The following is a 19,827-nucleotide window of genomic DNA, read 5'->3' as shown; positions in this document are numbered from 1 at the left end:
CGTGCTTTCCCGTAAAGGGCTTGGGCACACGGCCGTTCCTTCCCGTAAGGGACTTAGGCGCGAAGCCATACTTTCCCGTAAGGGACTTAGGCATGAAGCCGTACTTCCTGTGTAGGGCCTTCCCGTAAGACGGGAGATTCCTGCAAAACAAACCACACAAGGCAACAATTCTCAATGCGTATCAACACCTTATACATGTCGCTCCTTGCTCGGAGAATCGACCTCCGTACTCAGTCGTCACGCGAACACTTGCAAATTCCGTCGCAAGCCTCTGCTCCAGAATCCCAGCGCTAGTGCTTTTTGCTGCTTCCGGCTTGCTGCGAAATTGAATGCTGGCTGTCCTTTTATAAGCCCTGGCACCCGACGGGAATAGAGCCGAAAAAGCAAGGCCTTGGCGCCCTAGAGAGAGGAGAGAAAGATCGCTGAGTTTGGTGCTTTCTAGAGAGAGGAGAGAGAGGGTGCGCTGTTTTCAGCCCATGCGTAGGTTTTTAGCGTTGGATTTTTAGAGCCTTGCTTTATTTTATTAATAAAGGGCTGGTCACTTAAAAGTGACCGGCCACTTAATAGAATAAAGTGTGAACCTTTTAAGTGACCGGCCACTTAATAAAATAAAGTGTGAACCTGTTCAAACTTTAAAAACTCACTTAGTTAATGAAAACAATGCTATACGAATACATTCCAGGCGTCCCCGGGTGCAGGACACAACACAAATGCAATGCAGACACAAACTCCTCGCGGGAAAACATCTGTCCTCCTGCGACTGTTCCTGCCTTTCGTAAAAAGCTTCATTGAACCCATCTTTATTCTTGTGCTTGCGTTCTTACGCGTATTTTCTTACTCAGTTCGGATTTTCTCCTTAGCCTACGGGATGCCCCCTTACTGATGCACCCATCACCCATCATGTGACGCATCAGGGGCACTCGTAACCCGGCCCTTTCCACCGAACTTACGGAAACTCCTTCGCGATGTTTACCGTCACCCATCAAATGACCCATCAGAGTTTGTCCGTTCTTGATGGCAGTTCCTGTAGCTACAATCTTTTAACAGTTCTTAGTGCACATAATAAAATATCCTAAAAAAGAGATTAATCATTAAAAATAAGAAAATAGTCCAATTAGCAATATCCCTCTGGCTTCTAAACAGTTGACCTCAACTGTAGTGCTTGGACATATACCTCCAGTATCTTGGGATAAGCTGCTAATTCCTCCTGCGTCATCCACTGAGCATCTAGATTCGAATAGTTCTTAAACTTAACCAAATACTTTCGTGTTATCTTTCTGGATTTGAGAGGCCGCTCCTAATGACTTACTATCTGCTCCGGTTGGAGTATTTCTTCTGTTTCCTCAACCTCAGGAGGTTCCTCAGCACTAGGCTGGCTTGGAGGCGGTCCCACATACGGCCGGAGTAAACTGACATGGAAAGCATTATGGATCTTCCAATTAGGCGGTAGCTCTAATCGGAAGGTGACATCATTCACTCGCTCAATGATCTTAAACGGCCCATAATAACGGGTAGAAAGTTTTACGACTTTTCTCTTATGAGACGCTTGTTTCTTAAGACTAACTGTCCGACTGTTAAGTCGAGATTCCTCCTGTGCTTGTCTGCAGCTTTCTTATGCTTTTCCTGAGAGCGTAGAATAGCTCTCCTAACTTGCCCGTAGGCTGTGTCCAAATCCCGGACAAATTCATCTGCTGCAAAGATCTTATCCTTAGTTAAAAGGATGGGTGGAAGCAAAGGCTTACCATGGAGAATCTCAAAAGGTGCTTTCCCCGTCGATGAGTGTATGGTATTGTTATACGCATACTCGACCAGAGGCAAATATTTCTCGCAGTCAGATTGCCGGTCTGACACATAAGCTTTTAACATATCCAATACTGTGGAATTGGTTATCTCACTTTGCCCGTCCATTTGAGGATGGTAGGCAGATGAAAAATTCAGCTTCGTACCAAGATTATCCATCAAGGCACGCCAAAAATTTCCTGTCATGCGAGGATCTCGATCACTCACAATAGACTTAGGCATTCCATGATGCTTAAAGATCTGTGCTAGAAAGACCCTAGCCATATGATCTGCTTTGATCGTTTTCTTGACTGGTATAAAGTGTGCTTGCTTGCTAAACCTGTCCACAATGGTCCAGATTGCGTCATTTCCAGTCTGAGTTCTAGGGAGGTCCATGATGAAGTCCATGGCAATACTTTCCCAAGGTTCATTAGGCACAGGCAAAGGTTGTAGCAACCCAGGCGTCTTATGCCGATCATACTTCACTTTTTGGCAAACCAAGCATTCCCTGACATACTTATCAATGTCTGCTTTAAGGCTAGGCCAAAAGAAATATCTTTCCATTGCTAAGGTCGTAGGGAGAATACCCCGATGACCCGCATAAGGCGAAGCGTGTGCTTCATCCATGATCTTCTTTCTTAATGGTTCCGCCACACATATGGCGTGATGGTGGTAGAGATAACCGTCCCGAATGGAATAGGGAAACTCATTCTCTCCACAATGTAGCTTTCCCCAAATGGGGGAGAAGTCTGGATCATTCGGATACAAATCCGGCAGTGCTTCTAATTCTTGGTGATACACCGAAGTGATAGCGTTCACCCTTGGCCGCCTAGACAATCTGCTGTGACCACATTCTTGCTCCCAGTCGTGTGAAGGATCTGGAAGTGAAACATAGACAAAAAGTTTGCCCATCTCATCTGCTTCTCAGATAGTTTCCTTTGCGTAAGAAAATACCGCAAACTCTGGTGATCAGTCTTGATCACAAAATCCGCTCCTAGAAGATAGTGCTTCTAGTTGGATAAGACGTGAATCACAGCCGTGAGTTCCTTTTCGTAGATTGATGCATGCAACTCTGCATCCTTAAGCCGTCTGCTTTCGTATGCCACTGCATGGCCTTCTTGGTTTAACACTGCTCCGATGCAATCGCTTGAAGCATCGCAGTGAACCTCAAATGGTTTCCTTAAGTCAGACACTATCAAAATAGGTCCATGGCTTAGCAAGTACTTGAGCCGATCAAAAGCTCCTTGTTGTCTCGATCCCCATCTGAAAGGAATCTTCTTCTTTGTCAAGTCATGAAGTGGTCCTGCTACATGAGCAAATCCTCGGACAAATCTTCGATAATATGAACATAATCCCAGAAAGCTATGTACATCATGTACCGTAGTGGGAATAGGCCAATCTTCTACCACTCTGATCTTGGCAGGATCCATACTCACTTGATTGTGAGAGACTATATGGCCGAGATAATGTATCTCTGAGAGAAAGAACTCGCTCTTCTTTGCATTCACATGCAACTCATGCTTTCGTAATTCTTGAAACACAAAGTCCAAGTGCTTCCGATGTTCCTCTTCTGACTTAGAGAAGATAAGTATGTCGTCAAAGAATACTTCCGTAAAAGCTCGGTACGGGCTGAAAATGAGGTCCATCATGCGATTGAACGTCGCAGGAGCATTGGTCAAGCCGAAAGGCATTTCCAAAAATTCATATAGTCCAAAGGTTGTGCAGAAAGCAGTCTTATGGACATCCTCAGGGGCGATCCGTATCTGATGATACCCACTCTTTAAGTCTATGCGACTAAAGACACTTGCACCCTGCAACTTATCAAGGATATCATCAATCCGAGGGATCGGAAAGCGATTCTTGATCGTGATCTTGTTTAAAGACCTATAGTCTATGCACATTCGAAACGTGCCATCTTTCTTCTGCACCAGTAGAACTGGAGAGCAGTAGGGTGAAGCACTTGGCCGTACTAACCCTTTCTCTAGAAGCTCGTTGACTTGCTTCAAAATTTCTAACAGCCCCAAAACTTGCACGAAACCAATTCCCCTGCTAGAACTCACTTCCACTGGCGTATACCCTCTGATTCCAGCCCAAAAACAGTAAATTCAGCTCGCTGTATTTACTGGTGTTTGCCCTGTTTTCAGCCCCAAACAGTCCCCTAATTGTCCTCTGCCAGTGGGGCACGATTCCCAATGGTTCTGGCGTCCGCATGGCTGAAAAACATTCAATTTTCTGCGCATACACAGCGCTGAATTTGCACCTATACGGTGAGGTTATGACCCTCACTAGTGCCTGCTTTGGAGTAGCAGCTAGCTACCCTTGTTCCTGCTCAAGGAGGCTCTTGCCTCAGCACAAAAGCATGAACCCACACAGCTGTACATCAATCAAATGAAGAGCCCTCTTGTGGGGCATCACATAACTGCACGTAGGGGAGAGAGAGAGAGCAGTGTGTAGCGTGCAGGGCATCACTCCTAGCACCACACTGTACATGAGAGGGAAAGAAAGCACTCCATAGCTCTTAACCTGTGACAGGTTCTCAATGAAGTATCCCCCCCAGCATAAATCGAGTGCCCCCTCTTCTGCCCTTGACCTATAATGCATCTGTGAACAAATAGATGCAAAAAAGGAAAGATTTCCATGGCTGCCAAAACCTGCATATCACTGAAAACGCAGCAAAACAGCCTTGTAAACACTCATCTGATGCCTTCCAATGCTGAAAATGAGCTCCTTGGTCCTGGGTGAAGTCATGGGAAGCTAAAAAATGGAGAGAAATGGCTGAAAATCAATGTTATCAGCCTCCAAAATTGCTCCAAAAAGTGAGTTACGAGTTCTGTTCTCCCAAACTTGGTAAATTGGCAATTTCCCCGCATTGGGCTTCTTGCTTAAAATTCTCTCAACTGGTGCAACAGTTGACTTTGCAGCAAAGTAATAAAATGTTCCTCTTGTCATTCCGAAGGTAATGACGTGAACACATTTCATGGCCCAAAATAGCAGTTCCCTAATTTTTAGGAGATGCTTCCGTTGGGCTCCCATTGGTCTTCTGACCATCTATCCTCATTGGGACCGCATTCAAAAGTGCAATGTGGCCCAACTGTCGGATACTTTCTGTTGGTGATCCCACCTTGACTTTATGCCTTTATTGAGTTCACTTCCTAGTATCCACCAACTTGCTAACTGCGACGGGGGGACCTACATGATCTTGAACTAAGCCTAGACATCCTTTTACTTTACTAGTTCCAGTGCTGACCAACTTCCCGTCTGCGGGTGAAACTACCGTTCACATTGGCCATACAATGTCCGACCATTTGCAACTTCAAAAAGAGGGTCTCAAAAATTAAACAAAAATCATTGGAAAGAAACCAACAACTAAGGTTAGCAGTGCCACGTCCTCGTGACAAAACTCCCAGAATTATACATGGTCATCTGAGAAACCCAACTAGTGGGGCATTACCATATGTGCAAAGGGGAGAAAGGGATGCACGAGAGCAAATCATCGCGCTACATGAGACAAGGGAGAAGGCAAGCTTTTCATCAAAGCTGTGATCACCTGCACCCACTACTTACACAAACAGTGTAGTTCACAATGAGCTTCAAAATCAGCCCCCACTCAAATTTGGGCGTCCCTCTTGGGATGAGGTTTCTAGAGTGTGTGTTGGCTTGCAAGCTGCTCTCCTATTGCCATGTGTCCAGGTTTCTCCTTTTGGTTTAATTCTTAGTACCCACCAACTTATAAAGTCCTACCGTGGGGCCTAAATGACTTTAACTGAGCCTAGCTACTTTTTTACTAGTTGGATTCCAGTGCTGATCGGCCCAACCATCTTGTGGCTGCCTGGCCTTCAATGCTGCGGGTGAAACTCTCGGTCATTGGCCGCTTCACACTGGCCATACAATGTTCGGCAACGGAAACATGAAACCGGCCTGAAGCCTCACTAAAGGGCGGTAAACCTTGGCTTTCACCTGATCAATACTTTATTTAACTTAACCTGTACTTTTGACACAAAGTAACATCACGAATAAACTTGTGATTGGAATTCACCACTTTAAAACGCTTCACAACATGGTAGCTAGAGCCCTTGTAGGCCCCAAAGATTGGCGCCCCTTTCGGTATTTCTTTATTCTTATTACAAATAAACGACCGGAACACTTTCACTTAACTCCCACCAAGCTGTTCAAACCTGTCATGGGCTGGTTTCGACTTAATTTCGGCAGCATTATGGTGCCAAAACCCTTGTAGGTCAAAAGTACATGTCTAGGACACTTTCCGTTGCATTTTGGAAGCTTTCCGATGAGCCGCATGTCAATTTCAGCATGCTGCAATTCCCTGTTTTGGTCATTGTGAGGGGTCCAAAGCCCTATATAAGCACCCCAAGGCTTTCTCAAGGCTCCCAAGGTGTTACCTTGCAGTTGAGATGCGAAACCCTAAACCTGCAAATAAACACAGCAGGCTGTAATTTTGTGTTTTTGATCGTTTTGAGCAGAGAAAAACACGTCTACGCGTGTCTCTAGAGCTCCCGCATGCAATGGGACGATTCTCCTCTGAATCGGACGAGTTTTCACGCGGAAAACTCTCCGTTTTCGCAATCATTCGCAATGGAACTGTGCATAATTGTGGGGTAATAATGCCTTGGCAAACGCGCATAAAACCCCTGCAGGTCAAAAGTACACGTCTAGGACACTTTCCGTTGCATTTTGGAAGCTTTCCGACGATGATCTGCAAGTCAATTTCAGCATGCTGTAATTCCCTGTTTTCGTCATTGTGAGGGGCCCAAAGTCCTATATAAGCACCCCAAGGCTTTCCCAAGGCTCCCCTGGTGTTACCTTGCAGTTTAGGTGCGAAACTCTAAACCTGCAAATAAACACAGCAGGCTATAATTTTGTGTTTTGATTGTTTCGAGCAGAGCTAACACGTCTACGCGTGTCTCTAGAGCTCCCGTATGCAATGGGACAGTTTCCCTTTGAATCGGACGAGTTTCAACGCGGAAAACTCTCCGTTTTCGCAATCATCATTCGCAATGTAACTGTGCAAAATTGTGGGGTGATAATGCCTTGGCAAACGCGCATAAAACACCAGAAGTGTACATGGTCATCTAAGAAACCCAACTAGTGGGGCATTACCATATGTGCAAAGGGGAGAGAGAGAGATGCACGAGAGCAAATCATCGCACTACAGAAGACAAGGGATCAGGCAAGCTTTTATTAAAGCTATGATCACCTGCACCCACTACTCACACACACTGTAGTTCACTGGAGTGTGTGTTGGCCTGCAGGTTGCTCTCCTACTGCCATGAGTCCAGTTTGTTCTTTTTGGTTTAATTCCTAGTACCCACCAACTTAGAAAGTCCTACCATGGGGCCTAAATGACTTTAACTGAGCCTAGCTACTTTTTTACTAGTCGGATTTCAGTGCCGATCGGCCCAACCATCTCGTGGCTACCTGGCCTTCAATGTTGCAAGTGAAACTCTCGGCCATCGGCTGTTTCACAGTGGCCGTACAATGTTCGGTCATTTCTGATTTACAAAATAGGGTCCCAAAAATTGAATAAAAATCAAGAGAAAGAAACCAAGAAATAAGGTTAGTGTTTGTCAAAGTCTCGTGACAACGCCCCTGCTATGATATTGCATGCGGAGATTTTGCCATGACAGCGCCCCTGCTATGATACTGCACGAGATTTTGCCATGACAGCTCAAGGAGTTCCCACGATGAGTTTTCCCTTAGAGGTTGCTTTTCTTGCCTGAAGCAACAAATAATGCTTTGTACATGAGTTTCACAAACCAAGGTCAAGAAGGCTTTTGCAGAAGTCTCAAGAAGGGCACAATAGAGAAGCAGACAAGCATTGACACAATTTACTGTTAAAAGAAGGTGATTGGGTGCTTTTAAAGTTTGTGAAGGCCAAATTGAAAAAGATTAAGGTAAAGGAGAAGGTTTATTCAAACCTAAGTATGCAATGTTATGGGCCCTTCCAAGTCTCAGAAAAGATCAATGAGGTGTTGTTTAGACTTAGTTGCCAAATACTCAGAGGATTCACTATGCAGTTCATGTGAGTCTACTAGGACCTTTCAAGGGTTATGTTAGGTGCAGCGGAATGAATGTTTGAACTTTGCTCAAGATGAGTGCTCCGAACTGTGCTCAAGGTTCCTTTTATTCTTATGGAAGGGAGAGCCTTCCGTTCTTAATGAGAGAGTGCAATGATCACTAACAAAGTGAATGGACACTGTGCGTGCAAGTGTATGAGACTGAGAGAGAGAGAGAGAGAGAGAGAGAGAGAGAGAGAGAGAGAGAGAGAGAGAGGAGAATACGACACCAGAGACGTTGTAAAACCTTCCTCCGAAGGCCCCACTCTCGTCGGTGAGAGTGGTCTACTATTGATTGCACAATCTAGTACAAAGTGGATGCATGTGACTGATGCAAGTCTAGGCTAGATCGACGATGATGAGGGGGATGGCGAGACCGATCTAAGGGCTGAAAACTGATGCTTATGTCTGGCTGTCCAAAAACGCTACTGGCTGAAATTTGATGTCGCCTTGCTGCTGTCCCAAAAACGCTAATGGCTGAAATGGTATGGCACCAAAAACGCTGATGTGGGCGGGTCCTTGCGGGCTGAAATATGCTGGTCTTTAGGGCTGAAAAACGCTATGGGCTGAGGCTGCAAATCTGGAACCGCTAGGGCTTCTGGCGACAGATTTGCTGAGCTTGATGGCGATGGTCTGCTTAGTGCTGAAAACTGAAAACGCTAATGCTTCTTGGTGTTCCGTCGTGGTGAATCTGCAAAACGTTGGGGCTGATCTGCAAATAAAAAATGCTAGGGCTGAAAATGGTTCTGCTGTTGCCGGATGTTCTGCAAATGCAAAACGCTAGGCTGATTTGCTGTGTCGTGTTGACGCCGGGCTGAGGCTGATCTGCTGTGTCTTGACGACGCCGGGGCTGATTCGTTTAAAAACGCTAGGCTGTTGTTGTGGAGCAAAAACGCTAGGGCTTGGGGTTCTTCTGAGAAGTTGCTTGTTGAGCAATGGTGCTCCTGCTGCCTCTTCTGCCAATTAGTGCTAGCCTAGGTTTGCTTATATACAAACTTACTCAATTTGCCCTACTTACTTTCCAACAGAAGTCACTTAAAAATAATAAGTGAAAAATGTCAAAAATAGGGAAAATAGGCTAAATGCTCTGGAAAATTCCCCTAAAGGATTTTGATGGGAATGCTTATGATCATGCTGTGTGCAACCAAAGGATATGCATCTACACTAAGTGTCTGGACATGCACGGTCTGCGAACAGACTCACAAAAGTGCCAGATCACTTCATATTCTAGACTGACTTGATTGAACTGAACCCTGGTCATGATGTAGCTTGTCCACGGACACATGGGGTTAGATGTGTCACGTGACAGGTTAGGTACCGGAGGACATGGAGCCAAAGGAGCAACTTGAAGGAGAAGAAATAGAGAAGATTCTTTTTCCTAAGTAGAGCCTAGTGTACAAGGAACAAAAAGTAAAGGATAAGCTAATCCGGAAATACTTGGTCAAGTTCAAAAAGCGCCTTGCTCTTGATGCATAGTGGATGGAGGAGAAAGACGTCGCGGATACTCCTGAGTTGTTAGAGCTTTACATTGAGGCTTTTGGAATAGTCGAACTATCCCAAAAGTGCACGTTGATTGAGTAGGTTGGGTCTAGTAAGGTGCACATTGCACAAGAGATGAGCCGCTCCACTTCTTTGTAAAAGATTCACAACAGATTGAGATAGTCAACGGTTTTTCTCTGACATTTTGGGGGTATTGATGTGTTGATATAACTCTGCTTGGTGACCACTATATGATATGTACATAGATTGTTTATCTTGCACTTTCCTTTTAAGGGTGAATCTCAGCTTATCCCGGATTCATCCACGTATATGTTTACCATGAAGTGTTATGTTGATCTTGCAAATTTTGTGTTTATTTGGTGAAGTGTCTATAGCATTTTATTTCTATTCAACGGTAGGGGTGATATTGATGATTGACATGATGAATTTCCACATTTGTTTGAGGTCGGAAAGACCTGGATGTGATGGCTAAATGCTTCATTGGGATCACAATTTGTGTCTAAGGTCTCAATGGGGACTAAGACATGAATGTTATTTATTATGTGCTGATTGTGCCAGTGCATTCTTTGACATTGTACTTTGGGCAATTACTCTTCTTTTAAGGAAGGAGAGGGGGGATGTATATGTCACAAAGTGATGATGTGGCATTGCATGATGGGACGTCAAGCATAGTTACAAGGAATGGCCATTTTCATGTCTCCATTCCTCATTCCCATTCCAACTTCCCGTTTCGTGTTTCAGACGTAAGTATCCATAAAGGGAATGGCATCTCATGCCTCTTGCGGTTCCCTGTTCCAATGTCCCGTTCTAGGTAAGTATGACCTAAAGACATGAGCATGAGTCACGCTAGAGTTGGACCCAAACAAAGGACGTGTCTCTGAGCTTGGTGATGTGGAGTCTGTGCGGGATGCAAATTGCAGGGCTGCTAACAGGGCGGTAGGGTTGTGCTGATGTGGCAATAGGGCCCTGTTGACGTTGCTGTGTCACGTTAGAGCTGCACCCAAACAAAGGATGTATCTCTGAGCTTGGTGATGTGGAGTCCGTGCGGGATGCAAATTGCGGGGCTGTTAACAGGGCGGTAGGGTTTGTTGGGGTTGCAGCTATAGCGGGTGATGCCGGAGGGGGTTCATGGCGAGATGATGAGCAACAAAAAACGAGAGAGAGAGAGAGAGAGAGAGATCGACTCAGCTTGAAAAGAAAAAGAACACGCTATATTCATTAACTTGAAAACCTTACATATAAATAACTTTGGCCATGCAAACTCAACTTTAACCGATCCTCCTTGCATGCATCATAAAGGGAGTTTCCCATAGGCTAGACACCGTTACCGGGCTTGCATACCCCCCCCCCCCCCAAGCCCAAACTACTGACAATGGACTTGAGACATACCATGGTAGAGTTCATTCACCTGAAACCATGAGTAGAAGCCCCCCCCTTGACAATAGCATAGGTGTGTGTGTGTACTTCCCTCAAACAACCATCAGCGTGAGACATACCAGAACCCAACCATACAACAAAGGGCGGTCTTATCACTTGTATTTGTGGCAGTGTCTATAACCCTGTACAAAATTTTGACTGCATGGCAATAACTGACAACAAATAATGTAAAAGGAGGCTTTGACTGGAAAGTATATGACAAAACAAGACTATAACACTGAACTGGTAAAATAATGTGTGAAAACTTGTACTGCAATCTTGAAGCAGATCTGGATGTTCAACATCTGTTGATGTACCTCTTGGTTCTCGAAGCAAAACGTCGTTTTTGATATACTTGAACCTGTTGCATGCTCTATGTGTATCAATATTCCAATGTACCCATCAATAATTTTGGATGGCTCGTGCTCGTGTAGACACTTTCTTACCAAATCATACAAAGTGTGGATAACGAAATAATGCCCTTTGCAATTGCTGCCAAGTGTTTGTTCTACCAATGAACAAACTAGCACAAATTCTAGCTTCTTGGAATGATTTTTTGTGGAAGGAATCAACCGACAAAAGTACATGTTGACAACATTATTAGACCGTGTATAGGGGCATTTTGATATGCAAAAAACATGCCACTACCGCTACCAAGCACCACCTTGCCGGCTATAGACATCGCCATTGACAAGGGCATCTGGCAATGCACCCTCGATAGCTCTATGCTTTGTAGTAGCATTTTGAAAGGCTTAAAGATTGCACACCAACTACGTCTGCAGAAGACAGCGTTTTGAAAAGCTTGAAAAACTGCGCACTAGTCTTGAATGCCTTCAAGAGGAGGCGTTTTAATATACAAAGCTTATGACTGCTAACTCCAAGGGCAGCGTTTTGATATGCCCTTCTTAGCTTAAGGCAGCTTTTCAAAAGCTGTCTGCCAATGAGCGTTTTGAGATGCTGTTGGTTCACCTCGCCTGCAGCGCCTACTCCCCACCTACAGCGCCTTAGCCGACCTGGGCTCCCTCTTGAGATGCTTGCGTTTTCTCTGCCTGCTGGCTCAACGTTTGCAGTAGTTCAACAGGCCCCTTTTGATATGCACGCCTGCCAAGGACTCGCCTGGGAGCTCTGATACCATGTGTTGGGGTTGCAGCTATGGCGGGTGATGCCGGAGGGGGTTCATGGCGAGATGATGAGCAGCAGAAAACGAGAGAGAGAGAGAGAGAGAGAGAGAGAGAGAGAGAGAGAGAGAGAGAGAGAGAGAGAGAGAGAGAGAGAGAGAGAGAGAGAGAGAGAGAGAGAGAGACTCAGCTTGAAAAGAAAAAGAACACGCTATATTCATTAACTTGAAAACCTTACATATGAATAACTTTGGCCATGCAAACTCAACTTTAACTGATCCTCCCTGCATGCATCATAAAGGGAGTTTCCCATAGGCTAGACACCATTACCGGGCTTGCATACCCAACAGGGTTGTGCTGATGTGGCAATAGGGAGAAGGGAAGGATCATATTTGAAGCAAGCAGTAGACATTGCAAGGTGGGCTCTTGAAATACTAAGCTGTTGATGATGAAATCAGAAACAGTAAACTGAATCACATGCAGATGCTAAGGTGATAGGCTAACCTTTGTTGAATAAATAGGGCTGTGACTTGCTGAAAAGAACCTTTGATTGGATGCAGTGGTTCAAAAGCAGTGTTCCAAAGTTTGGAAATTGGGACAAGAACGAAGACTTATCTTACAGCATTGTTTTTGATAAAGTGAGAGCTGAGAAAGAAAGATCGCTGCATATTTGGGATGGGGATTTTGATAATGTGCTATCAACTGCAATTGTATCTCCGAAAAGCAGTGTAGGAACTCGTAACAGGACATCTGCTGAGAGTATTTTTCCTGTTAAAGGCAGAGGTAAGAAGGAGAAGGTTTTGCATCCAGCCGAAGAAAACAGAAACTCTGCACCCTCGCATCAGAGTGCTTTCAGGAATTCAGAAGAGACAGCTGAGAAAGGAACAGCTCACAATAAGAATGGGACAACTGATGTGGGATATAGCAGTCCAACATTTTCATCTTGGCAAGCTGCTGTTTTGAGGGACCACCAAAATATAGGATCTCAGCAATATTTGAATCACCTACAAGCTAATGCACAGAATCTGTTGGGTGTACCTACCTACAACCCTCTGCTTGTGTCTGGTGTCCCTTCAAGGCAACTGAAGCAATTTGGAGCAATCAAGGAAAGACAGGGTCCTGATGAAGACGGTAAGGGGTGCCAGGGAAGACCGCACACAAAAACACTGGGCTCAGGGAGGCATATTGATCAAGAAGATTCCAAGGCAAGGAGTTCCCACGAGAGCTTTGATATGGTGAGTTTTTCATTGATAAGTTGTTAGATTGTGGGGTGTCAAATTTTGCTATGGGGTGTTGTTTGTTTCATTATAGCAAGGGAATCCAACTGTGCCAAAGTTTGGCGATTGGGAACATGGAGATGGATTCACTACAATTTTTAACAACATGCGGAAAGAGAGAAGCTCAAAAAATACACCTAGGCCCACTGTAGGAGTTGCTGCGTTACAGATGGAGGAAGACCTTTACAAGGGTTCTCAACGGATCAAGCATCGAAGGGTGAGTACTTCTCTTTCTGATTAGATCGTGGAACAAGATGTGTAACTTGTGTACTACTGCAAGAGGTTTTTTTTTTTTTTTTTTCCTTGTAAAATTTATGAGGCTTACTGGAATGTTATTTTACTGCATGCAGAGCTGGCTGTCTATTATATGCTGTTTCAAATCTCATTTGTAGGGCTATGTGTTGAAGCTGTGGAGAAAGTGCAGTACATATAACCAGGGTATTTTGTGTAGGTGTATTTGGAAGGGGTACTGATGGTGGTTAGCTACTAAGAATATCACTGTTGTTGTACATAAAAGTACTTTTGCGGGGCATATGTAATATTATTCAAACAATTTCTAGCGATAACTATGCATTCTTTTGGACAGACCCTAATTTTGGGTTGGATTCACAAGGGCTAGTTGTTGATGGGAAAGAGAATTGCTTGGAGGTCTGAATATCCAATACACGTCTCCTTGCTAGCAGCTATACCAAAGATGTTACTCATATCTGGCCACGCAACAACTAACAATAAGTTAAAACTCCTCAAGTAGCTTTTCAGTTGGGGAGATGGAAAGCTTACAAGTATTTGCAAAAGCAAGGTATTTGAGAGAGAGAGAGAGTGAGAGAGAGGCAAAAGCTCAGATTATTGGCAAGAGACTTGGGAACATGAATTCAAGGGTGGTTGTGGAGTCAGAGGGCCATGTCCCTAATGTGAACAATGAACCTAGGAAACAGAAGGCATTTAAACCTATATAAGAGCTCAGTATATGTCAATAGATATGGAAAGTGTAGGGCTCATGGATTGGAGGGTAGCTTCGAGGCTTTGAGCACAAATCGAGAAGTGGAATGATTATATCAATGTTGCTTTGTCATTAATAAGTGAGAAATCATGCTTAAAGGTGCAATCTCTAGTTCGAACCTGGCAAATTACATTGAACATTTGAGAATTCAGAGGGTGACATTTCCACATTATAAGAAGAAAAGTCTCCAATGTGTGCAGTTGACGAGAAGATAAGTTGATAGCAAAGGCTAAGGCGGTACATTGTAGACGTGTGGTAAGCAGCACTCTCGTGAATTCTATCATCCTCAATACAAATGTTTTGTGCAGCATTTGATCTACCACAAGCAATACTTTCCAAACTATCACACCAATGGCCCAGCAATAATGCTAACCCGAACACATGGGAAAGTGCCAGCACACAGTCATGTCCACAATGGCAAGACCACTATGTTGTCACCACATGTTTCGATAATGATAGAGACATTTGTTAGATGACATCAATACAATAAGTCATGGGTAGCCTACCAAATTGCATGGGTTATCTGATAGAATGTTTACGTTGATCGCTTCCTAACACATAAGGTACATGTCATGTTTGTAGTTGCCATTTTGAAAGCAAAGACATCCCAACATATCTGACTTTGAGCAATGGCTCTTTTATTTCAGAAAGGCCAACAACTTGCTCGGCGTGGGTAGGCCCTTCAATGTTGTAGGTATGTCAAGGCCTATTTATGGATTTTAATCATCCTTCTAGCGTGTTTGTGGATACATGATCCCAAAAATCATGGAATGTTCATGATCATGGTCTCCCTCTCACTCATCACACACCTTGTATTTTTACTTTTATGCTTTCAATAGTTTTTGCACTCTCCATGGTGCTTTATTGACCAAGGGGTTGTGAAAGCTACTCGCACTTTGGTGCTTGCAAGGTCATGATAGAAGTGTGGTTACTGTATCACTGCATTCAAAGGCATAAAAGTGGATAGTAGCTTTCATGTATGTTGGTGTCACTCACCAAATTTTTTGGTCATGGCCTATGCAAAGCCAAGTGAATCGGATCATGATTTTCATAGATATGATTCACATTGGCATCTTTGCTAGCTTTATGGTGCTTTTGGAAGATAGGCAAAGGGTTCTTTTTTGCATTAACTTCAGCAAATGGTGTGTGAATGCGAGTGTGTGTGTGTGTGTGTGTGTGTGTGTGAGAGAGAGAGAGAGAGAGAGAGAGAGAGAGAGAGAGAGAGAGAGAGAGAGAGCAGCACAAGATGCTCATGCTCCACAAGAACATCTTGACTTTTGCGTAGGATGTGGATGTATAGACCATCCAAATTGGCCGACTTGTGCAAAAGGTTGGATGATACCAGTGACCCATACGATCATGTAACCAACTATTGACAAATTCTATTTGTGAAAGGTGCACCTAAAAGGATTTGATATCATTGTCATGGGCTATCCCGTAGTTGGTTTTTCAAATGCTCAAAGCAAATGCACTCTACGACTTTGAGACCTTAGTCAAACATTTGACAGAGACACACCAAAACTCGGATTAAGCACATCCCATCCACTCAAGCCTTGAGCTTGAAGGAGATCATGATGAGTCAATGAGAGCCTACATCACACTCGCTTTGAGCAATATATTATACCCAAGCTAAAAAATGCTAAGCAAAGCGAGGCTAACCTCTTGTTTCTTAAATTCTTCCAAATCAAGAGCTTCATGCTCATTTAAATGGCAAAAGGCATGCCAAGGAATGGAGGCTAATCTTTTCTTTCCTGAAATTCTTTCAAATCAAGAGCTTCATGCTCATTTAAATGGCAAAAAGCATGCCGTGTGTAATGTTGATGTAAATTAGAGTGAGATATATAGAGTTAAGTGGAACTTGAGAGAAAAATTGAATGGTTGAAGAGTGGTCCATTAGCATTGCACGAGAATACAAGTGTCCAGCATGAAGATGCTGAGTCCAAGTGGCACCAATTGTATGCTTTACATACCAAGGGGTCGTGAAAGCTACTCGCACTTTGGTGCTTGCAGAGTCATGATAGAAGTGTGTCTGGTTACCGGATCACTGCATGCAAAGGCATAAAAGTGGATAGTAGCTTTCGTGTGTGTTGGTGTCACTCACTAGAATTTTTGGTCATGGCCTATGCAAAGCCAAGTGAATCGGATCATGATTTTCATAGATATGATTCACATTGGCATCTTTGCTAGCTTTATAGTGCTTTTGGAAGATAGGCAAAGGGTTCTTTTTTGCATGAACTTCAGCAAATGGTGTGTGAATGTGAATGTGAATGAGAGAGAGAGAGAGAGAGAGAGAGAGAGAGAGAGAGAGAGAGAGAGAGAGAGAGAGAGAGAGAGAGAGAGAGAGCAGCACAAGATGCTCATGCTCCACAAGAACATTTTGACTTTTGCGTAAGATGTGGATGTAGAGACCATCCAAATTGGCCAAGTCGTGCAAAAGGTTGGATGATATCGGTGACCCATACGATCATGTAACCAACTATTGACAAATTCTATTTGTGAAAGGTGCACCTGAAAGGATTTGATATCATTATCATGGGCTATCCCTTAGTTGAGTTTTCAAATGCTCAAAACAAATGCACTCTATGACTTTGAGACCTTAGTCAAACATTTGACAGAGACACACCAAAACTCGAATTAAGCACATCCCATCCACTCAAGCCTTGAGCTTGACTCGAATTGAGCAACCTCTTGTTTCCTAAAATTCTTCCAAATCAAGAGCTTCATGCTCATTTAAATGGCAAAACGCATGCCAAGGAATGGAGGCTAATCTTTTGTTTCCTAAAATTCTTTTAAATCAAGAGCTTCATGCTCATTTAAATGGCAAAAAAGCATGCGGTGTGTAATGTCGATGTAAATTAGAGTGAGATATAGACTTAGGGAACTTGAGAGAAAAATTGAATGGCTGAAGAGTGGTCCAATAGCATTGCAGGAGAATTCAAGTGTCTACTATGAAGATGCTAAGTTCAAGTGGCGCCAATGTCAAGAAAGGTAAATTGTATGAGGTTAGATTAGATTTGCACTTAATTAGTGTACATTTAGCTTTGCATGAGTTTAGCTCTTGAAAATCACGTCATTAATTGTGTGCTGGAGTGGTTCTCTCCATTGGATCTTCACCAAACCTTCAAGCACTTGAACTGGAGCTCGTTCGCCCTCTTAATCCAAGCTTTCCATCAAAGGTCGTGTAGGTCTTGTGCCTATTTTGCACTACAAAACAGAGTTTAAAAAGGAACACACAAGGCCATGCACGAGGGCAGGGCTACATCCCTTGGCAAGGTTGTAGATGGTGTCACATTCATATTTGCTGCAAGAGAGGGCCGTCTAGTGCAATGAGATGCATGCACAAGGGGTCGGGTTCTAATGACCACAACTATGATGATTTGAGCCAAGGAAAAATTTCACTAAAGGCATTCTAAGTATTCATTGTTACTAAAAGTGGCTCTCAAATTTCTACACGTTGCAAGACAACCTAATAATTGCGAAAATCATTTAGAGAGGTCATTTTATTGAGATCTACTGAGTCAAGAAGAGCTGAAGTCGGTTAACCTTGCTTAAACCACAAGTCAAGTTCTATTCGAGATTCTTGGGAAATTTCTTACCCTTAATAGCAATTACTTTATAATTGCTTAATATTTCCACATAAACAAAGAGCTTTATCTTCAACGATTAAGTGCACATGCAAGAGATTCGTGTCCATAGTCAATGCAAGAATGCACTGTTTTAAACCTTGACATTGCTTTCACGTGGCCTTTCAGCCATATGAGCTTGAGTGAGAATTGAAAAGAGTCTCTCCTAATTGCATCATACATTACTTCTCAAAGAAACCATTGAGAACTAAGAAGTAATGTTTGCAAACAAATTCAAAACAAGGTGTGACAATAAAACCTGCACGCAACCTAAAATTTCATGTTGGCCTATTCCACGGTGTAGCCAAAAGAACCAAGATTAATGTAGCAAGTAGCATGACATCGTAAGCTACACAAAATGAAAACCCTATATTGTGGCTCAATTTGTTGATCATTTTGGCAAAAAAATTTGATACTCACACTCTAGATGGAGATCGTACATAACATAATCTTCCACCATAAAAAAATAATATGAAAACAAAAAAGGCACGTCAAGGATTCTTATAAAAAATCATGAATAGGTATTTCTTTATGTACAACCAATAATCTATACATAATAAAAAATCAATATGTGAGAAAATTTTGCCTTGGTTCCTCTACTATGATGTTCGAACATGAAATGCATACACCTTCAAAATCTTTCAAAGAGCGTCGGTCTTCAAGATTTTTCACTACTCAATCATACAAAACCTCAAACAAGCTAGAAGATTTTGAGTTTTTCATTTCAACTCGCAATTCTCTTCATAATATACAAAATTATTATTCATAAATTCAACTTATAAAATGGCTAGCAATGAAAACAGTCTCAAAGAAAGTGACAAAAATCGAAGATTTAAAGTCCATTGTCCTCATCACACCACCATTTATTATTTTTTAGTCCAAAAGTCAAAATTCTTGTACTGTGTGATTGTGTCATGCAACAAAACATTGTCGAACTCCTTGGTTCTATAATGTATCTATGCTAGTTGGGGAGAATTTTTTTTGAACAACTTCCACATGTTGCACCACTGTTATGCTTTTGAATGTTGAATCCCTAATAGATGCGGTTGCAAACTCAATCCATATCCTCGTTTTATGAGTGATGTTCTCATTATTGTCATAGCTGTTGTCCTCTAGGATGTCAAACTTCTATTGTACCTACATCTAGGTTAAGCCCTCCATCACCAAAACTTGCGTCTGAGCAGATTTGGTGCGAATGCTATCTTCTCCCATTAATCGTTATATTATGTTATTGGAGACATGAACATCGTAGAACATAATCAATATTTTTACATAGATTGGTTTAGATACTCAACTAAATGGTTCATGTTTTATTCATTTTATACGACGCTTGATAATGCACCATAGTCACATACTCACACAAATCAATTTTGTTCTTGTTGAATATCAAGTCGAACATGGAAATTTTCACATGCCTCATCCATTGGAGATTAATAGCCTCATCCAAAAGACTTGTTTGAAACAACATCAGATCACGATCAAATATAATGTATGGCCTTATACTCGGGCCTTTATACTCATTGGTGCACTAACAATTTGTAAGAAGAGGATGACTCAAATGAAAGATTGTCTACTTTAAAAGTGCCATGATAACTCCTTTGGGAATCAAATGTGCTTTTATGGGACCAAAATGGGTTTAAATGCGTATTGAATACCTCCAAAATTTTGTGAGAATGCGGGCTAGGAGAGAAATGTGGTCTAGCTTGAGTGTGGTTTGATGATGACCATTATCCACATAACCACACTTCTTAAAAAGGAGTGGTAGAGTCTCCTTATGAAGAAAGTGAGGAGTACATAACTAAAAGAAAGGTCAAAAGTGGATGAGCTGCAAGAAGGAGACTTAGTGAGACTATCTTTGGAATGTCTCATGATAGAGAGGGGATCTCAGAAAAGACTTGCAAAATAGAGATAATTTTGTGACAGCATGGGATCTTGATCAAATATACCTGCAAAGTCAGATAGAGGAGAAGAAAAAACCTTGTGAAAAAGAACTACATTGCACATTCGCTATTGAATTTCAAGCTTACCTAACATGCATATAGT

General features: G+C 42.8%; 1 protein-coding gene across 5 annotated transcripts in view; it reads left to right on the top strand.

The window, feature by feature from the left end:
* The window catches only part of LOC147466099 (uncharacterized), an 87,644-nt gene extending 73,741 nt beyond the window's left edge, over positions 1 to 13,903 (top strand). For 3 of the 5 annotated variants that reach the window (XM_086523836.1, XM_086523830.1, XM_086523844.1), the window contains 3 exons: positions 12,445 to 13,119; positions 13,196 to 13,378; positions 13,512 to 13,903. In XM_086523836.1, the coding sequence (XP_086379962.1) occupies positions 12,445 to 13,119; positions 13,196 to 13,378; positions 13,512 to 13,553 (900 nt within the window). In that variant the 3' untranslated portion in view covers positions 13,554 to 13,903. Of the gene's footprint in view, positions 1 to 12,405; positions 13,120 to 13,195; positions 13,379 to 13,511 lie in introns of all 5 variants that reach the window. The other 2 variants (XM_086523823.1, XM_086523815.1) reach the window with 2 other exon arrangements.
* Positions 13,904 to 19,827: the final 5,924 nt, after the last annotated feature.

Source organism: Adiantum capillus-veneris, chromosome 1, assembly GCF_014529385.1.
Source record: "Adiantum capillus-veneris isolate H3 chromosome 1, ASM1452938v2, whole genome shotgun sequence".
NCBI classification, from domain to species: domain Eukaryota; kingdom Viridiplantae; phylum Streptophyta; class Polypodiopsida; order Polypodiales; family Pteridaceae; genus Adiantum; species Adiantum capillus-veneris.
This window is presented reverse-complemented; position numbering and strand designations above follow the sequence as displayed.